This window comes from Ambystoma mexicanum, chromosome 5p (assembly GCF_040938575.1).
Source record: "Ambystoma mexicanum isolate Mex_15411 chromosome 5p, UKY_AmexF1_1, whole genome shotgun sequence".
Classification (NCBI taxonomy): Eukaryota; Metazoa; Chordata; class Amphibia; order Caudata; family Ambystomatidae; genus Ambystoma; species Ambystoma mexicanum.
The window spans coordinates 893,433,204-893,452,957 of record NC_090930.1 but is presented as its reverse complement, the minus strand read 5'-3'; the positions used below and the strand labels follow the sequence as shown (position 1 = coordinate 893,452,957).

The window sequence follows — 19,754 nt, the reverse complement described above, 5'->3', positions numbered from 1 at the left end:
TTTGCACTGACAGGTTTAGTAGGTGGGGCTTGAACGCCTGAAGCGCTCTGAATACTGCCAGAAGCTCTAGCAGGTTGATGTGGTTCTTGGCCACTGAGTGAGACCAGAGACCCTGAGCTGTGTGGTGGAGATGGTGAGCTCCCCACCCCGCCAGGCATGCATCTGTAGTGACTATTGCCTGTACCTTGGGATCGTAAAAGGGTTTCCCCTGTGCGAGATTCTCTCTTTTCCACCAGTGAAGGCTTTGTACCAGTGTTGGTGAAACGACCACTAGATCGTCCCACTGACCACTTGCCCGAGACCACTGTTTCGCCAACCATTCCTGCATGGGACGCATGCGCAGGCGTGCGTGGGGGACCAGGTAAATACATGACGCCATCATGCCCAGTAAACGCATTGCTTTGCGTACCGTTATTTGTTGACCGGACTGATAATGCGGAATTTGCAGTAGTATATTCCGAATCCTTTCTTCTGAAGGAAAGGTCAACCCCTCTTGGGTATCTAGGATTGCTCCTAGGAACTGTTTTGAGGTGCTGATTGAGAAGCCTAACTCGTGAAGGAGGTCGATAGTCCTTTGAATGTTTGTCCTGCAAATTCCTGGGGTTTCCCCCATTATGAGCCAGTCGTCCAGATGAGGGTACACTGGGATTGCCTCCCTGCGTAGGTGTGCAGCCGCCACCGCCAGTACTTTAGTGAATACCCTTGGTGCTGAAGCTATCCCGAAGGGCAGTACCTTGAATTGGTAGTGTCGACTGTCCACCTTGAAGCGCAAATACTTTCTGTGCGGTGGGAACATGGAAATATGAAAATAAGCATCTTTCATATCCAAGGTTGCCATGTAATCCCCTTTTTTAGGAGGGGGATTACCTCTTGTAGTGTGGTCATACGAAATTTTTGGGGCTTGACATACTTGTTGGCAGGCCGTAAGTCCAATACTGGGCGCATTGTCAAATCTTTCTTTGGCACAAGGAAGGAAGTTGAATAAATACCCTTGTTTACCTGGTGTCCCGGGACGAGTTCTATCGCGTCCTTTTCTAGCAGAATGGCGATCTCCTCGAGGAGAATCTTCTGATGTTCTAAAGAGTGTACTCTTTGTCGTGGAGGATGGTTCCGGGGACGCTGCAGTAGTTCTATACAATATCCTGTGGATACTGTTGACAGCACCCATCTGTCTGATGTGATCCCTTCCGAAGCCTGGGTGAAGTTGGAAATGCGTCCCCCTACTGGGGTTGCGTGAGAAGGGACCCTGAACTGAGCGTCACTGCTTTGGAGGAGGCGTGCCGCCTCCCTTGTTGGGGCTGCCTCTGCCTTTACCACGACCTCTCCTATTACCCCTGCCGTAACCCTGGGTAGACTGTTGGTTGTTGTTCCACTGTGTACCCTGCCCCTGGGAATAGGTAGATCCTCTCTGGGAATTTTGGCCGCGTGGGCGACGAAAATTACTATTCCCTCTCTGGTTAGGGGGTTTATTGGTTAACTGGCCAAGGGACTTGAGTGTTTCGTATTCGTCCAATGATGCCTGGGTTTCTGCCTTAAAACCAGACTGCCGTACCCACGCATGTCTTTTGATAACAGTGCCTTCCGCTATCAATCTGCCTGCGTTGTCCGCGGCGTCGAAGGTTGCTTTCAAAATGCAACCAGACACGGCTCTACCCTCTGCGGAAATCCGAGCTAACTGGCCCTTTAAAGGTTCAGGAGCAGAGGCTATGAGTGCCGCGACTTCTTCCCACTGATGGCAGTTGTAGCTGGCCAACAGGGTGGTGGAGTTTGCAATCCTTGCTTGATAGGCGGACGTTGAGGCTACTTTCCTGCCGAAACCGTATAGTTTTTTGCTCTCCTTGTCGGGAGGAGCTTCGGACGATGACAAGGGTGTTCCAGCCCTCTTACGAGTGTTGGTGACAACTAGGGAGTCTGGCTTCAGATGTCCTCTTATATAGAGAGGGTCAGACTGGGCCGCCCTGAAAAGTTGTTCAACCCTGGGAATGACTGCTCTGGTGAGGTTCGGGTTCACCAGGGACGGATCTATTCTCCGCTGAATGGACTTAAGGATAGGGATGGTCTGGGCAACAGGCCTCCTTTCTCCCACTAACTCTTCTGCGAAGTCCCTTTCCTCTTGGACACCGTGGGTGTCAATGTGGAAATGTTCTGCTGCGCGTGCGAGAACCTCGTTTAGGAGGGGTTGGTTATTGACCGGGGAGTCGGTAACCGGGGCTTCGTTCTCTACCGGGGAATCTACTCTGTATGTTTCCGGGTCCTCATCATCCCCATAGTAGCCCGTCCCGGTTCGCTCTTCTATCATACCAAATTCTTGGTCCTCACAAAAGGAAGCCTCTCCTTGATACAGTGAGTATGGTCTTGCGTATGGTTGTACCTTGAAGGGTTCTGACCTCATCGGAGTTTCAAACCGGGGCTTCTTACTCGGGGGGATAGGATCAGTAGAGCCTGAGAGAGTCGCCCCTTGTGGATCATACGAGAGGAAATGTTCTGGATTTTTATCATAAAAATCTGCCAAAGAAGACATTCTTGACATGACCCTATCTATGTCTTCACTGGACCATTTTTTGGAACTGAGGATGACTCTCTCAGCAAGTCTATGGGATTTATCTTGAGTAGCTTTGCTGGTTGCAGACCTGGTCTTGTCTGTCTGTTTAGGGGGAGTGGTGTGTTTCACAGGTGTGGAAGAGTGCAAAGGTTGTTTCTTTTGCTGTTTTCCCCCCTCCCCGTGAGTGGAAAAATGTTTTCCCTGTCCTTTAGTGGCTCCGGAGGTTTTCGACGCCTGGCATCTAGGATCGGGGGTGGTGTCCCTGTCCTTCGAGCGTGGGGCCTCGCTGGTTTTAACTGCGGGCTCCCACTCCTGGAGCGCGGCCTGGGGGTGGAAGTCATCCTCGTCTTCCGATGATCGAACTTCTGTTAGCCTAGGGAGCGAGGCACTCTTGGCAAGAGTGGATGATTGCCTGGAGTCATGCGGCGATCTTGATCGAGAGCGCCCAGAGGACACCGAATCGGACTGTTCTGTTTGTGCCTCTTTCCGAGAACTCGACGTCGTCGAGTCTCGGTTGGACTTAGTGTGTTTAGTGTAGTATGTGAAGCGCTTGTGTCGCCGGGGGTCTTCCCCATAGCCGCCTTGCCGGACGACCTTCCGAGATCGGGGACCTGCGCTCGGCTGTCTTTCGACGCCGTAATGCCCTCGCCGTCCGAAAGTAGGGCGTCGCTGAAGGCGCCCTCCGCTGCCATGGCCGCCTGCCTGGCGTGGTGGGCCCAACGCTTCGTCGAACGGTCCTTAAGTGTCTTAGGTTTAAACCTACTACACGCTCTGCAGTTCGCTTCGGGGTGGTCCCTCGGCAAGCAGAGATTGCACGTGGTGTGCCTGTCGACCCAAGGGTATTTGCGATTGCACTTGGGGCAGAATCGAAAAGGGGTACCCTCCATACGCACCTTGAGGCAGCGGGCTGTTAAGTGTAAGAAATGTATAAGGTGTACCTATATACCAAGAGTGTAGAGTATGTACCACCCCCCACTCTCCCTACTTGCAGGGCCGAGGCCAGAGGCCTTCCAAGGCCCGGGCCGAGGCCAGCGGCCTTCCGAGGCCCAAATCCGTCGTGCAGCAGCCGACGGTCGATTTCTTCTCCAGCCGGCGTCGAGTGTCGAAGTTCGACGTTGGGGTGGGGAAGGATGTCAATAGATTATTATTTTACATTTTTAGCAAAAGTATGGCTAAGGCCAGGGGACTCCGCAAAATGCTTCCGACCAGTATGGCGGAAAAAAACAATCTGAGGATCCTAGACGCGCGAGGGATCTTGGGTACAGTGGACGTCACACTAGGGATAGTATTACTGGCACGCCCTGTGTCGACGCCCATTTTCGAGTTTCGAAAAACAAACTGTAATACTCCGCAGCTTCCACTAGATGTCGGCCTATGCACAGCATGTGATCTAAGCAGATTCCTCAAGCCTCAGAAAGCTATATATCTTGCAAACACCAGCTAAATTATGCCGCGTTTAAAAAGGCTTAAAAAAAACTTGGACCTGAAATATGGAAGTGTAATATTCCATTTGGGCCAAGTCACATTCCACAACGCCACCTAATAGCCATCGTTGGAAGTACAGCTTCAGTTCAGAGCAACATCAGTAAGGCATTGTGGGTATGCAAATTAGCTCAAAAGCAAGCCGTTTGCTCCAGAAAATTGCTGTCGTTTTAGAGGGCAGTTCAATTTTATGCATAGCTTAATCAACTCAAGACAGATATTTCTCAAGACTGCAGACAAGTATATAACTGGTTTCACCCTTATTAGGGATCATCCGTGTAGTATAGTCTGACAGTCTTTGGTTGGAGCATTGGGGCATGTTTTATAAACACCAGCTAAATTATGGTGGTTTTAAAAAGGCTTTAAAAAAAAAAAAAAAAAACGACCTGAAATGTGAACGATTAATATTCATTTGAGCCAAGTCACATTCCACAACGCCACCTAGTGACCATTGCTTGCACGCATACAATTTTTGCGACTCGATATGAATTGGAGTTTATTGTTCCAGACCTCTAAGCACTCTGTAAGGTATGCACCCTCCAGAAGCTCTGAACCCCGTTTACTTAACAACTGCCTTAATTTCTTAGCACCTCTTTAGTCAAGTGCTCTTTACCACTCCCTGGATCAAGGTCTTGTCTCACATGTTTACCACCTCGTAGCACTTGATCAACTCAGTTTCTCTGCACCTCAGGTTAAAGTCCTCTATTCACCTATTCAGCACTTCAGGTTTTTGACCCCTCATGTGGAAAGTGGTCTTTTGTGCTTCACCACCTTTTGTGGCAAAGTGATTGTTTCACCCGTTGACCACATTGTGTGGAAGCTGCCCCATTTAACACATATGCACCTCTTGTCGACTGTGCTTCCTTTGGTTTCTCAGCACACCATGTGCTAAGCCACCCACTTTTCGCTTCATCAACTCAACTTTTCACTACAGCATCTGGCATTTGCTCCTCCCTCATGGGGCAAGTTTGGCTCCTTTACAGCTTTTGTGACGTGTGCTTTTTCCACCTGCTCAACACCCATGCACTAAGTGCTCTGCTCAGCTTTTAGGTACATCATATATCAAGTGCTCCACGTGGCTTCTCTGCACCTCCGATGGAAAATGCCAATTTAGCTTCGTCGACACCACGTGTCAAATGAAAGATCGCTCTCTCTAACACCTCAAATGGCAAGTGTTCACCTTGGCTCCTCTGCAGCTTTTTTTTTATAGCAATTGTACATTTCACCTCTTCAACACCTCATTTGTCAAATGCTCTGGTTTGCTTCTCTGCACTTCTTGTGGCCTGCCATCTTCTCTGCATCTCTGTTTTTATTTCACCAATGTTAGGAAAGTTTTCTTGAGTAGCAATTTTCCTTCCATATTTCCATGGACCACCAAACCATTTGCTTTTGTTTTTGAACCCGTTCTGACATTTTACAGGGAAGTTAAGTCTTCAGCTTCATTTCCCTGGCCTTCTGCTCATTTTGTTATGGAGAAACTGATCAGTCCTTCCGACCATCAGTACTGGGAAACCATGTTTCCCTTTAATAGTTTTACCTTTTAGGATACTTTTTAACAGTGCACACAGCATCTTACAGTGAAGTGAGGACACTTTATTTTTATCATCCTAATCTTTCACACTTGTAATTTTTGGTTACTTTTATATGTGCCTAAAGACAAGCTGGTAGCAGCAATTATATTTGTAAAATATGTGTTATTTCTAGTGTGCACATTCACTTTTATACTAAATGTGAACAGTACCCTAAAATGGCCAGGTCACAAGATTTTCTTTTTTAAAAAAAAATCATATTGTTGTTTAGCCTTCTTCCTGCCTTGCAAGATCAGGAAATCCCATATAAGGTCATGCACTTGCCCAGGAAAGCTGCAGCTTTCATGGGCTAGTGATGCTGCTGTGTGTGTGAACAGCTAAGGAAGGGAGTGGTCTGTCTGGTTCCATTCCACATTCCTGGAGCCTGAGAATCATAAGTGTTGGTGCACGAGTGAAACCAATAGTTGTCCCTACTGTCTGTTTGAATGATGTATATCCTTACCATTATTGGGCTTGGACTTGCTCCCCTGCTGGATTTTGGATAATAAGAGGAGTCCTGCAGCCATTTCTTCAGATCAGCTTTGGAGCCAAGATTCCCTCACAGAAGAACAGCTGACTGAAGCTCCGAAGAAGACTCAAAAGAGGCCCAGCATCCCTTCCCAAGTCTGGCCCAGTGAAGCCCTGTTGGACTACCTCAACTGCGAAGGCCCAGTGCTGTGCTTCAAACCCTGGACTGGTGGAACCAGCCAGTCTCAACGTGTTGGAGGATCCAGCTGTCCCGAGTCTTCTGAAGTGTCCCTAGACCACCCGGCGGACTGTACAGCTCTCCACGAACTACCTCACTAGAACCATCATCGTTCTGCGTTCACAGCCGGAATTTTGTTGGTCGCCAGCTTGGGGTGTATGTCGCCTTCCTGCTGAATTTAAGCGTCCCAGCTTCAAGGGATCGTGTCCTGGAATTACTTCTACAAATGCAACTGGAATGATGTCTGCCGTCGACTGTGTGCGGTAGCCGTCACTGGAACTCACCTTCCCCCATCCTCATAAGTGTAGTGAAAGGGCTGCATCAGCGCATTCTGCATTTCTCCATCGCCAAAGTTTGCACTCTGCTCCTACACCCAACCAGAAGAATCCTTGCACCTGCAGCTCCTGGGCACCTCTCACTGGAACCAATGGTGGGGAATCCAACCTCCATCGACCCCAGTTGACTAATCCAGCCACTTGGGAATATCTGAGTCAGGGGGGGGTAACTAAACGCAAAGCATGTGCCTCCCAGTGTCCTCCATAGGATAACATTGATAACAGGTCTCTTTGTATCCTTCCTTTCCACTGCTTTTTGGTCATCAAACCTGAGAAGTCAAACCTGAAAGAAAAAACACATTTTACTTACCCAGTAACTTTGTTGCATCTCTTCTTTTGAACAATCACCAACACAAGTAACGTACCTGCTACAGATGCATTCAGGGGAGAACCATTGGGACTTTTGGGCTTCTTAGGGATTGCCCTGCTCAAGCTAGGGAATATCACTTGTGACTTGGTGCCATCTTACTGCATCCGTTTACTTACCTCATTTGTTGATGCAAGTCATTCATTGCATTTTAAGAACCTATGGTGACGTTATATAGGTTTGAATGTTGAGTGATATCATCTGCTCGTTTCATTTTTGAGTGTGTGTTTAAGGCCTAGAATTCAAACTGTATTTTTATACATTACTGTCTAAGTTCAATTATTGTGTGCTTCACTATGCGGATTCGTTGTGGAAACCTGACCCAACTCACAATCGCATGAGAATAGCCTTGATTGCTCTCCATTGCTACTTTGATTGGGTTCCGGCCAACCTCATTGTTCCCCTGTTCACTATAACTAGAGTGGCCATATAAAAATCTGACCATCAGGCCAGATTCTAGAAATCCATCTTAACAATTAGGTGGAGCTTTAGCGCCACCTATAAGCCGAAACTATTGCATTAGAGTACAGAGAGGGAGAAATGGCATATGAAGAGGGACACCACGCTTGTCAGGGTTATTGACTGCCTATGGCTATTTCACACCCAGTTCCTGCACCTCCCCGCCCAAAACACCTCCTCTTGGGAACTCTTTGAGCTCACTTTAATCAAAACGTACCATCGAACTTTGCACTCAAAGTTCTGCCAGTGCTTTTTTAAATCAGTCTTCTGAAAGTTCATGATTTAATTAGAGCTGTAAACATGCTACGGGTGTAATAAAAATGTCTTAACTAGGTCTGCCTTCAACCACTCGATTTATAAGCACTATGCATGTCCTTCAGTGAAGTCCTGTTAAAAACAAGCATTGGCAAAGCCAGCAGCTTTGGCTTATGTCTATGTATTAGGCATTTGCCAGGCACTGCTATTAGATGCCCAGGTACTCGCACCATTTTGCTCCTGTTACCATCAACGGCCAGTTGATTCCACCATGGCAGTGGCTGGCAAGTGCCTTTCTCATGCCTACACAAAACTGTTGGCATTGCCAATGCTTGTTTTATTCATTGAAGCATTTTTTACGATGTCTACCTGGGTGACCGATAGCTATTCCAGTTTTAGGAACTCCGAGAACAACATCTTAATTGTACAGCGGAGGGAAAAGATCGTCGTGATCGACTTCCTTCCAGTTGTGGATAATGATTCAAGAGCACTGGCACCTTGTCCCTCAAACCTGAATCACACATCCCAGATGTTTACACACAGGCATTGTGGAATATACTTGACCACTTATGGTCAAGACCACAAAGGGAGAGTTCTAACGACGAGACGAGGGATATGAAGGTAGATGAGCAGGCAAGTTCTATGCGTGTATCGACAGCACAGACCTGTAGAATGAAAGAGGGGCTTGTTCCATCGTCGTCGGGTAGCACATTTATCCTGTATATGTGTTAATTCTTAAGCAAATCATAGGACACACATAATACAACAGATTAAAAATATTAACCTTTCCAACAAAAACATGCATGGTTCAACTGGCCATTCTTTTACACTCATTTTTCATATTCACAACTGTAATAGTTTGGAACACCAAGGGCAACTATGTCTGTACTTCAGTTATTAGCCTCACCACACCCAGTTTCTCAGCGAAGGTATATTTCAGACCACCTCTCTATGCATGAAAGGTATTTTAGGATTGTGAATGTAGCTCTTTCAAAGGCATGCATTGAAACCTTCATTGTAGGTTGGCTCCTCTTTACTTTTGTCCACTGACCCAAATAATACGTGCTCACTTAAACAGTTCAAAATGTACAGAAATATATTTTATACACTTATGACAAAGTGGAAAAAGTACCTTTCTTGCTTTGTTGCATCACTGATGGTGGAGGCGTTGCCACCTTCATGGCCAGTCCGTAGGCACCCCTGAACGAGTGGCTATCACGAACAACAAAAGAACCTGGGTCTTTGTCCTTCAGAACGGTGATGGCTGAAAGCAGACAAGAGATAGTGATATAAATTGGTATGAGGAAACAGATACATTATTAGCATCCTGTGGATGGGAGTTAGCCAATCAGGAGGCTAGAAACGTGAGCTGATACTCCCAATATAGCTTGTGTCCCAAGCCGCCAGATCGGTGGCTCCCCAGCCTGTCATCTTCTCCCACCGCCACTGATGCAGTCATTTTGCATCCCACCCCGCAATTCCCACTTAAGTGTTTGCTGCGGAGGTGGTTGCCACCACAGCTCCTGGAGCTCCACTCCTTGCTCTGTTTGGTCACCATGTAAAGGGAAGAGGCGCTCCATATGGAGCCCCACCTTGCTCAACCATGGCAGCCATCTTTCACAGTATTTTTATTCAATGACCGGGACGCTCGTCCAGTTCTCTTAATGAAAACACTATGGTTTAACACCCCGGGTTACAGTTTTGGTAATCCGTAGTGCTAATGGCATTATTAACCCATTCCACAAGTTAAACCCGGGGTAACGTCCTGGTGCCCTCGCTAAACACCTTTGCTCGGGCCTTTAGCTCATGATACCGACCCGTTAACCCTGGTACAGCCCATGTAATGGGTTATTACACAATAAATAATTTTGGAAAATTTCTCAACTGCTACCACATTGTTGCCTAGTAGTCCTTTTTTTAAACAATCCAGTAGGATCGCCAAGTTATTTGCTCATTTGGAAATTGAATCATACTCCTATGACAACCCCTCATTCTGAGCATAGCAGAAGAGGATCCCAAAAGTAATCCATTAAGCACATACATCACTTAATTGAACGTTAACCCTAAATGCAGGCCCCATGCCCGTAGGGGCTTTAGTAGATGCTTGGTGGGTTTCCCGGTATTTCGCATTGGTTCATTACCTTGTTCTCTTGAAATGTCTGGTTTATACCAGAATTTGGAGGTGTCTTGGACAAACTTTACTGTCAGGTGTTTATCAACGGTGTACTCTGTAAAGGAAACATAAAACAGCTATGAGCGCAGGTGTGATTTGACTCTTACCAGCGTCATCCACAAGGGAGGCCAAAGTGGATGTAGGAACGACTAACAGGTTAAAAGCAAGCAAAGCAACTCGAGATTAGTTAGCTCTCAGCAGGAATGTGGGAGACTAGTCTAGGTTCTCTCTTTGCATTCTGGGACTTGTAGCCCTTTATGTATAATGAGACCATTTATGACTAAGTCCCAGAATGCAAAAAGAATAACAGGACGAGACTATCTTCCGAATTGAACATTTTGGCACATATAGGTAAAGAGCACATTTAAGAATAAAGTAATTCTCTCCCTCACTGAGATGTGGTTCACTGCCAGCTTTATCACTGCCTTTGACACACTCCTACCTGAGGGTTACATGATCCTCTCCAAGCCCAGGCCTAACCGGTTTGGAAGCGAAGTAGCCTTATCTTCCCTGACTGGATCCCTGCCACATCATATCATCAACACCCTAGATATCTCTGCCCCCACCATGAGGATCCGAATGAAGCCTGCGTCCAAGCGCAACACCTCATATGACTCTGACCTAGCCGCTCTGAAACGCAAGTGCTGAGTGGCTGAGCGGAAGTGGCTGGCATCAAATGCATCCTCTGACAAACTGGCCTGTTGCCTGCTCCAAAGGCAATACAGACTTGCCATTCGCTTGACGAAGAGGGCTAACATACAAGCCTGCATCTCCAGGGCCACTAACAACTCTGGTGAAAAGAACTTGCCAATCCTCCTGCAGTTTTCACATCACCCCTGCCACTCTCTACCTCTCTGGCCTCCCACATCCTTTCCAAAACCCAGGACATTCTGTCCTCACTCTCCGCTACCCCACACCCTCCTCCCTCCCCAGCTGTGATGCATCCCGTGACTCCCCTCTCCCCTTCCCTACTTCTCCTCTCCTTCTCTCGCATAGCACCGGAGGAGGACTCTAGAGTAGTCAGCTCTATGAAAGTCTGCTCCAAACCGGTGCTCCCCTACTCCTCCAGAAATATCAAGAACAACATTGCCTCCATTAAGCCTTCCCTGACTAATTTCTGTAACCACTCCTTTTCCACCGGCTCCTTCACTCTACCCCTCAAGCACACCCTTGTGCATCCCCTCCTTAAAAAGCGCTCTTCTGACCCTTCCTGCTCTGCTAACTATCTCCCGATCTCCATTACCTCCTTCCTGGGCAAACTCCTGGAGAAGCTTGCCATCTCCCAACTGGCCCAAAATACCGAAGCTGTTGGCTGTCTCCACGACCACCAGTCTGGCTTCAGAGCTACCAGAGGCATGGAAACTGCTCTGCTGATCTCCAGTGATGACTTTCTCTCTAATCAGGACTCTTCACTCTCCTTCCGTTCTTATCCTCCTGGATCTTTCCTCTGCCTTCCGACGTGGTCACTCATGTTACCCTGACAAATCGGTTTTGCAACACCCTTGGCATCATGGGCCTGGCACTGGACTGGTTGACGATCTTCCTCTCCAACTGACATTCCCAGGTTCAACTGGGCCCTTTTCTCTCCCCTATCACACTCTCCACCTGCGGCGTCCATTAAGGGTATATCCTTTCGCTGTGGCTTTTCAACATCTACCTTCCCCCCTCTGCCCTCTTGATCTCTTCCTTCTCTCCTCACTTCCAGTGTTATGCAGACACGCAGCTCTACTTCAAGCTTCCGTCACCTTCCTCCTCTCTCATTCCTGACTGTCTGACTGCCATTCAGTCATGGGGCACTGCCAATGATCTCTGTTTTAATGCCAGTATGACTGATATCCTTTTCATTAGGAACCCGGCCCCCACCTCCCCTTCCTCTGGCCGCCCTCTATGGGTCCCCCTCCCCTCATCCTCTAGAGGGGAAAAAAACCTTGGTGTCATCTTTGATTCCTCTCTCTTCTGCTCTCCTCCCATCACAGACCTTGCCAGGAAGGTCCACTATCAACAGCACCTCCTCAGAGGTAGTCTCCCTTTCCCCACCCTCACCCAGAAACTCCATGTCTCCAGAGCTCTGGTCCTCAGTCTCTTCCTCAATGTTCCTTCATCTTCTCTTCGTCCCCTTCAACTAATCCAGAATGGGACTACAAGACGTATTCCTGGCCTCAAGCCCAGGGACTGCATCTTCCCAGTCCCAATTTCTCTCCACTGCCTCCCAGTTGCTGCTAAGATCAAATTCAGTACGGGGTGTGGGGTGAATGTTTATCCTCTGTAGGACCGTACCTCTGGAATGGTCTCCCTGCCCCTCTCAGGCTTTAGCCGGATCTCCAAGTTCTGGAGGCTCCTCAAGACCCTCCTTTTCTCCTCCTCCTTCACTCTCCCCTCCCCCTGCTAAACCCTTCTTCTGCCTCGTGATGGGCTTCCTGGTTCCCTCAGAGTACTACAGGGGTACAGTCTCCTCACCCCTTTCACTGCACTTACTTGCATTCCTGCTACTTGCCCTCTGGCCTCCCCCTAGCACTTGCACTTAGCCTCTCATCCTTTTCCCTTCACACCTTAGCACTTTGTTTTTGCGCAGACTGTTACCACCTGCCACCCCTACCACTTCTTGTTCTGCGCTTGCATGATCCAAATGTCCCATGGCCTAGTAGGTCAGTTATTGTATCTGTCTCCCTTATTCCCCACCCCATTTTGTCTTGTGGCTCCTTGAAACACCATCTGTTGTATAGGTGCCTTACAAATATACATAAATACATAATTCCAACATGGGCAGCCCAGGTGAAAAGAACAGGATGTCCTGCCGTGGCAAGCATTGCTAAATTTTGTGGCAGCTCTGTGCATGCTACGTGGGACTGCACAGGGAAGATAAACACCACACGTTTTGGCAGCAGTATGGACAGGGGAGATGGAAATTCTTTCTCACGCAGCAGGGAATAATCTCTCCATAGAAGAGCAACAAGAACAGCAATGATGAAAGATACACACAACTTACTGAAAGGCCTTCAGGAAGATCGACATCAAAATCCCTGTGACAACATTTGCCCATTGCAAGTAATTACGAATACATATTCTACCATTATGATCATCAGCCTACCAGGTTTCCTTTGCCCTCGCTGAGCTTTAGTTTAACAAAGCTGACTTGACAGTTTCCAGCAGGCCTATATTATGCTATGTCACTATTTCGCTGTTACAGGTCTAACTCTGCATGCATTAATGAATAAGTGGGAAGCATATTGTACTAGCTCAATATTGCACTTTAACCGTAACACAGCCCGTGAGCATAATAAAATCCAGGATAAATATAGTCACCGGTTAAAAACAGTGACACAAGTTGTAACCTTTAATCAATAGGCAATTGCTAGAAGTAGAAGTCTACAAGCCTGTAATTTTGAATGTTTGGTTGACGCATCCTAAAGTTCGTACCTTCTCGTAAAATGTTTCAATATCTTTACAAAATATTCAAGTGCTGCCCCGTGGGAAGCAAGGCAGGACTCGCTCCTTAAAACCTCATCAGAAGGAGCCTTTACATTCACAATAATCACATTCGTTCATACTGTGGCCAACACGTGATGGAACCTCAGTTGAATAATGCAGCGTCTCAAAATAGTTGCCAACTGGAGGGAGGGTACAGAAACAATCGCCATGAAAGACCAAGGCATCTGCCACAATAGAACCCTTACCTGGCAGCGGAGAAGTGCTCAAAAGTTTGGAAAAATCGGGAAGGACATTGGGAAATGGAATGCTGATCGTGCTGCCACTGTGAGGACTAGAGAAACCACTTGAAGAAGGTGAGATGGAGCCGAAGGAACGTTCCCCCTCAGATATCCTCTTCTTTTCAGGAAGCGGGGGTTGCGAGTGAAGGTTCATCCCTGCACGCTGCAGGACGGGACTTCCCTGGCTGCTTCCAGCGGACGTCATCCCGAGACTGTGCTGCAGGTGACCATTGTCCATTATGCCACACAACTGCGTACTGTGGACAGTTTTGGGAGAGCCATTGGCACGGGCCAGGAACATGCTTTGCTTGTCATCGAGCTGCGTGCCACCCAGGCTGCTGCCAGAGACACCAAAGTTCAAGTAGGCTTGGCCCGTGGTGGAGAGTTCTTGATCCTGCTCTGCAGGAGGGGAACCCTCTCGACTGTTTGCAGAGGGAATATGCCGGCCCGACGATGGAAAATGGGAGCCCTCCTGGGTGGAAGCCGAAACATCAGTCATCCCAAGGTAGCTGCCAATGGACCGGCTGTTCCCCATTGCAGACGACTGAGACGTAGGGTTCAATTTGGCATTACTCTCCAGCCAGAGGTGTTCAACAGAAGATGGGCTGTTTGAAAATTAAAAAAAAAAAAAGAGCAAAAGGAAATTGTTCAGAAAACATTTAAGACCTGATTTTGAATTTAGACATCTCATGTATACAAATCTCAAACCAAAAGCACATGTAAACCAATTCATTTGTTGGAACAAAAATATTGCAGAGCATTCACAGCAATGCGAAGGCAGCAGAGAAAGGGTGCAGATGTACAGGATGGAATTCAGGCGTTACTGGAAGAGCAAATGCACGCAATGGGGAGCTTTCCTGTGCTGGTTTGTTATGGCCGCTTGTCCCCACATTACTTAAAAAAACATTTTGATTATTAAAATAGTTTTTACAGCAAACAAGATTTGTTGCATGCGCTCGCTACAGTTGAATGCAATTTATAGCTGGTGGGGATGATTTCAACCTAGAGGAAAAACAGTCCAGTTATCTGTGGCGAAATACACAAAATGGCAGTATTCATAAGCACTGTTAAATTTACAAGAAATAGGAAAGAGCAGTGCAACGGGGATAAACATGTGAAATAAAGAGCAAAGTAGGAGAAATATTTTTGGGCCAAGTGAGTAACACAATTTGTTTTTAGACCAAGATGAAACAAGACCTCACATAAAAACAGGTCAAAGGGGGAACAAGGCAACAACTGTCTAGAAATACCAGGCCAATAGTGAAAAAAAAGAGGACTATGGAACATCGGAGACGCAGCGGGCATGACGTTTCGCCTGTGAGATCTGGTGAAGAGTCGGCCTTGGAAACGTTTTCGATTGAGTGGGCAAACCATACATACATGTAAAAATAACGTGTAGGCACAGACACAGACTCTGGGGGTGAAGGAAACACCCTATAAGAAAGTCCAGCCCCTCTAATAAAAGTTCAGTGATTAAGGTGAAGACATCTCAAGGTGGAGTCAAAGCGATTGGTGAGACAAAAGTGGGGCTCATTGAAAAAAAACACACGGACATCACAGGCCCTCTGAAATGGAAGCCAGTCTTCACTGGGAGGCAAGATTCTAATGATGGAAAGGACGAGAAGAGAGGAGGCATTATGTAGCCATTATCCCAGAGCCAGCAACACAGCTCCAGGGCGGAAACCACTCAGTCCCCCATCGTGGGAAAAAAAAAACATGGAAATGGGATTTCTTTATTGGCGAGCCAAAGGAGCAGAGGAAGGGCACAGGCGTGTGAGAACCCCATGGCCCGCATAGATTTTAATTGCTTTTCATCAACACAAGTTTACCCCCACACAACAGAGCAGGACAGAATATATTCAAGGAAGGCTGAAGAGAGACAGCAACGCAAACATTTTAACACTCATCAGAAAACGGAGAGTATAAGTTCAAATACGTACATTCTACAGGACTGTTTTGGGGAACTGAAAACAGAACAAAAGAGACGAATAAGCAACTCTGCAAGCGCCCACGATTGAGATCGAGATGGGACTTGAATGATAAATCATTGAGGAGCTACTCCACGCAAGCCTTGGGTATGTAGAGAAACGGTCAGGCACTACATTTATAAGTCTGCACAGTTAAAATCTGCAACATTTTTCAGCTTTGGTTCTCTTGTAGGCCTGCCTTTGAAGGGGCTTGCTGTGCATCGCCTTTGTTTCTTTCTCTGTATATTTTGGACTAGCTGTATAAAGGACACTTCAAATACCACAGCAGGTATAGACGCCTAGCTTAATCTACCTACAACCCAGCCCACTGACTTACCTCACATGTCGCACCCAAAGGGTGAAGTGATGAGAGCACAGCACAGTGAGAAAAGGGGTAAAGAAATGTCGGATGAATCCTTGCCACACGGAGAAAAAAGGGCAGTTTCCCTGTCAGCGAGGTGGCCCGAAGGGAATGGGCAAGCGCAAGGGCAGAATGAAGGACATGGCACAGCGAGAGTAATACATGAGACTTTACTAGGTCAGAGGAGCAAGGGGATATCAGTGCATTGGATTCGGGAAAGAAGGTACTGCACCAGGGGGAGGACAGGGTGACGGAGACTGCGCGTGGGGCAGGGGAAGAAGATCTCCGCTGTCGATAGAAAGCTGGAGACAAGCGATTTGAGGAAGGTGTGATTGAACGGTGGGAGGAGGGGCCAGGGGACTACTCCAAGTGTCAAGAGAATTAACGGGACAGCAATGAGTGACGCAGATGGCATAAAGGGGGCGTGGGCCATCCTAAATGGTGGACAGAAAGCCAAACAATCTGGAGCAATCAGAATAGAAGTAGCGACGAAAAACTACATACGGCAAGAAAGACAAGGGTCAGCCCAAGTATGGACTCCGAAAAAAAATACTGGACCCAGATTAACTCAGAAAGTAATGCCTCATCATACATCTTCATTTTCAAGGCAAGGCCCCGGTAAAAGGCATAGCCACCCAACATCAAGCACATAATGTCAATAGCCTCCCACAAACACATCAATTAGGGTTCCTCCCTGCATGGTAGATATGATGCACTAAGCATCTTTGACGAAAAAGGTATCCACTAGAGTTTTTGCTTTTTCCTGTTAGTTTACCTACTTTTATGACAGGCCTCGCAAATTCTTAAAAATCCTGCATGGTGAGTTCCTTAGTTTACATTCTCAACCAAAGACAAATGCACTCCCCGGATGGCGACAACTGTCAAAATATGTATCAGTGCGTAGGTGATTGCCACCATCAGCACACTTCATACTTCGTGAAATTCTGACATCCAAATGTCAGTCTTGCACAGTGAAACACATTTACCATTTACTGTAAATACAATTTGTTTGCAGTAAATGTCAAATAACATTTTTAAATATCCCCATACTTGCCAGCAAGGTCAAGTACCATACAAATGGTATTCAACCTTCATACAATCACCTCAACAATGTGAGCGGGCTAGTATATTTTGTGTGACTTGCATGGCCTTACACTTGTGACTTCAGCAGAAGCCCCACCCATAATACTTTTCAATTCGCTGTCCTATGTTAGAATGTATGGCTCCTATTTTGGCCATAATATGACTTTCAGCCTACCATGGTGTTGGTGAGTCTGCTGGTGGTAGACCCACACCAGTGGTGAAGCTGCTTTTTCTGCATTAGTAGAGCAATGATTCAGCATGGTTCCTACTAGGGCACTAATGCATTTCTTAAATCCTACTCCTAGCTATTTGGTTTCTGGCCACCCTTGGTCTGTGGGGAACATGAGGCAGCCCTAAAAGAGCTATTATGCAAACATGGGCTCACTGAGCCCAGTCCTGCATTATCCAGAGTGGTTGGGACTGGTCCCGTGACCAGATAATCAGAGTACGCATCCAGTGTGAGTGAATCTGAGTGTTTGGAAGTTTTTAAAGCCAGCCTAATTGGCTGGCCATCAAAACCTGTACATGCCTGCCTGGTGTTTGATTGGAAGGCTGGTTTAGGCCAACCAAGAAGTGAATGTGCACATCTAAGAGGTGTCCCTGTGCTTTCGTCATATTAGTTGACTCTACTGCTCTGAAGCTCGGCTGCTGTATTTTTTTTCGGCCAGGTTTAGCTATACTGCCTGAGCCCAAGGCACTTCTCTCTTGAACTTTTTTTTCTTTTGTCTGCTGGACAGCTTTCCTGAGCTGCTGTTTATCCTCCTTCAAATCCTGCTTGCAGGTTGTATTGGATGCTCTGTGCTGGGCTGGTCTCGTGTTGTTGGTTCCCAGTGTGTTCTCCCTGGAACTTGAAGTAATGTGTTTCCACTTAATAGAGTGGGGGTGTTTTCATCCTACTAGGTCTCTGCTGCTTCCTGGGGTATGTTGATTTTCTTCTACCATTGGACAGGTGAAGGGATCATTTCTTCCTGGCTGGCGGACACGCTTTGACCTCTGAGCCGTCCGAGTCCCACTTGTCAGGTTCCTCCACCTTCCTGGTGCCTTCCTCATCATTGCTGCTGCTTCTGGCAGGTTGATCATCATACTGAGAAGATGGACTATTCTTATTTTGGATCATAGCTGGTCCTGGGTGCAAAGCTGTTGGGGATTCGCCTTTGTGCCTGCAGTTTCCCAACTAGTATACCATGTCCCGTGGCAGAGTTTTCGCAGACAGATTTGCAGTGCAGAAATGCCGACATGGCAATTCTGCTGCTAAGGACACGACGACACAAACACGTGTCGCAAATCACGAAGGAAGATCCCTTTCTCACATAATGTAATTACGCACTACCCAGTTACACAACAAAAAGGAAAGCGAGACACCGCTTCAGCATTCTGACAAACGGTTTACCGCTGGGAATCCGGCTCTGTGATTCCACGCTCATTCTGATTTTTAGATTAGGTATTTAGCTCAGTTTAGTTCTATGTTTAATTATACCATGTAGTATTTCCTGTACTTGCCCTTCGTTATGGGAATCTCCAATTAAGAGTGAATGCCAGCAAAGTTAGCTTCAAAGAGGGGTACTGCAATAGATGCTAAGTTCCATTTGATCTCAGTTTAATGTTGCTCTGATAGATTCCTATTTGTGTTTCTATCTACAAATGTAATCCTTGTACGACACTGCCCGTGTGGAAAAAGGGAATTATGCAAGGTACCGGGGGCAGGGACTCGCAGGGCAGTCCCACACCTGAGGCTAAGACCTATACTAAATTGAAAGAGGAAGCTCAATCTTTGCTGCCAAAGGTTCCGGGACGTATGAGTATGAGAGGTTACACAATGGGAGGGTTAGAAAGAATGGTTAGAGATTTAATGGGTCGCTGCAAACAACGGCGGGTTTACACAGTCACAGTTGGGTCCACCTCAGAGGTGCGTCATAGGTTAGAGTTTGGATTTCCACAAACGCTTGTAGTATAGTACCATATAGATGGGGCAGAAATAGTGGCTTTGAAATACCGGCATGGACAAGCAAAGCAGTATGAAGCCTATTGTCACACGATATCCGATTACACATACAGTGGCATGGATGTATGCAGGAGCTATAGACTAAACAATAGCGATACAGGTAGATGAGCGACACTTACTTTGTTGTTGCAGGGTGTTAGAGAGGCCCTGCTTAGGCTCCCATGGTGGAACGGGCAAGCAGGGGATAGGAGCTACCCCTTTGCCTCTGGCACTTGGCCGGCTGCCCGGGCAAGGCTGCCCAGGGAAGATCTCGGGTTCTGGTCATGTGTGGCAAGCACAAGCCAACGGTGTGGGCGAGGAGGGGAGGAGGGATGGTGCTACGCAGCAATGTAAAAAGGGGTCGGGGAGTGATGATGGAATCCAAGGCATGATTTGAGCTTCAATGAGGGGCTTACCTCACGGATGGTTCTTCTTTCGCAAAGGTGAAGGCAAAAGGCTTGTTAAACAGAATCCAGGTTTTTCACTCAAATTTTTCTCCTACACCTACACTGAGAAACGTACTGTCTGAATACTAATTTTTCCAAATTGGGACCGACAGCAGACTCTCTGATCCTACACAAGTCCAAAAATCAATTCTTGGAGGTTGTCCATTTCCTTTCTTCCATCCATTGCAGTATGCTCATATTAAAGCTAATAGCTCTGCCAAGCAGCATTTTACAGACCTTGCGCACCTCGTGGCCTCATCCACTAGTGCTGCACTGCTCCGATTCACCAGCACACAGCCCTCATTCAATCTTGACCTCACCA

The 19,754-nt window shown here is 47.2% G+C and overlaps 1 protein-coding gene across 5 annotated transcripts in view; it reads right to left on the bottom strand.

Annotated features, from left to right (window-relative positions):
* The window catches only part of TNS3 (tensin 3), a 1,168,488-nt gene that overhangs the window by 50,676 nt on the left and 1,098,058 nt on the right, over window positions 1–19,754 (bottom strand). For all 5 annotated transcript variants that reach the window (XM_069613336.1, XM_069613334.1, XM_069613335.1 and 2 more), the window contains 3 exons: window positions 13,562–14,199; window positions 9,856–9,942; window positions 8,847–8,978 (listed from right to left, as the gene is read on the bottom strand). In XM_069613336.1, coding sequence (XP_069469437.1) covers window positions 8,847–8,978; window positions 9,856–9,942; window positions 13,562–14,199 — 857 coding nt within the window. The remainder of the gene's footprint in view (window positions 1–8,846; window positions 8,979–9,855; window positions 9,943–13,561; window positions 14,200–19,754) is intronic.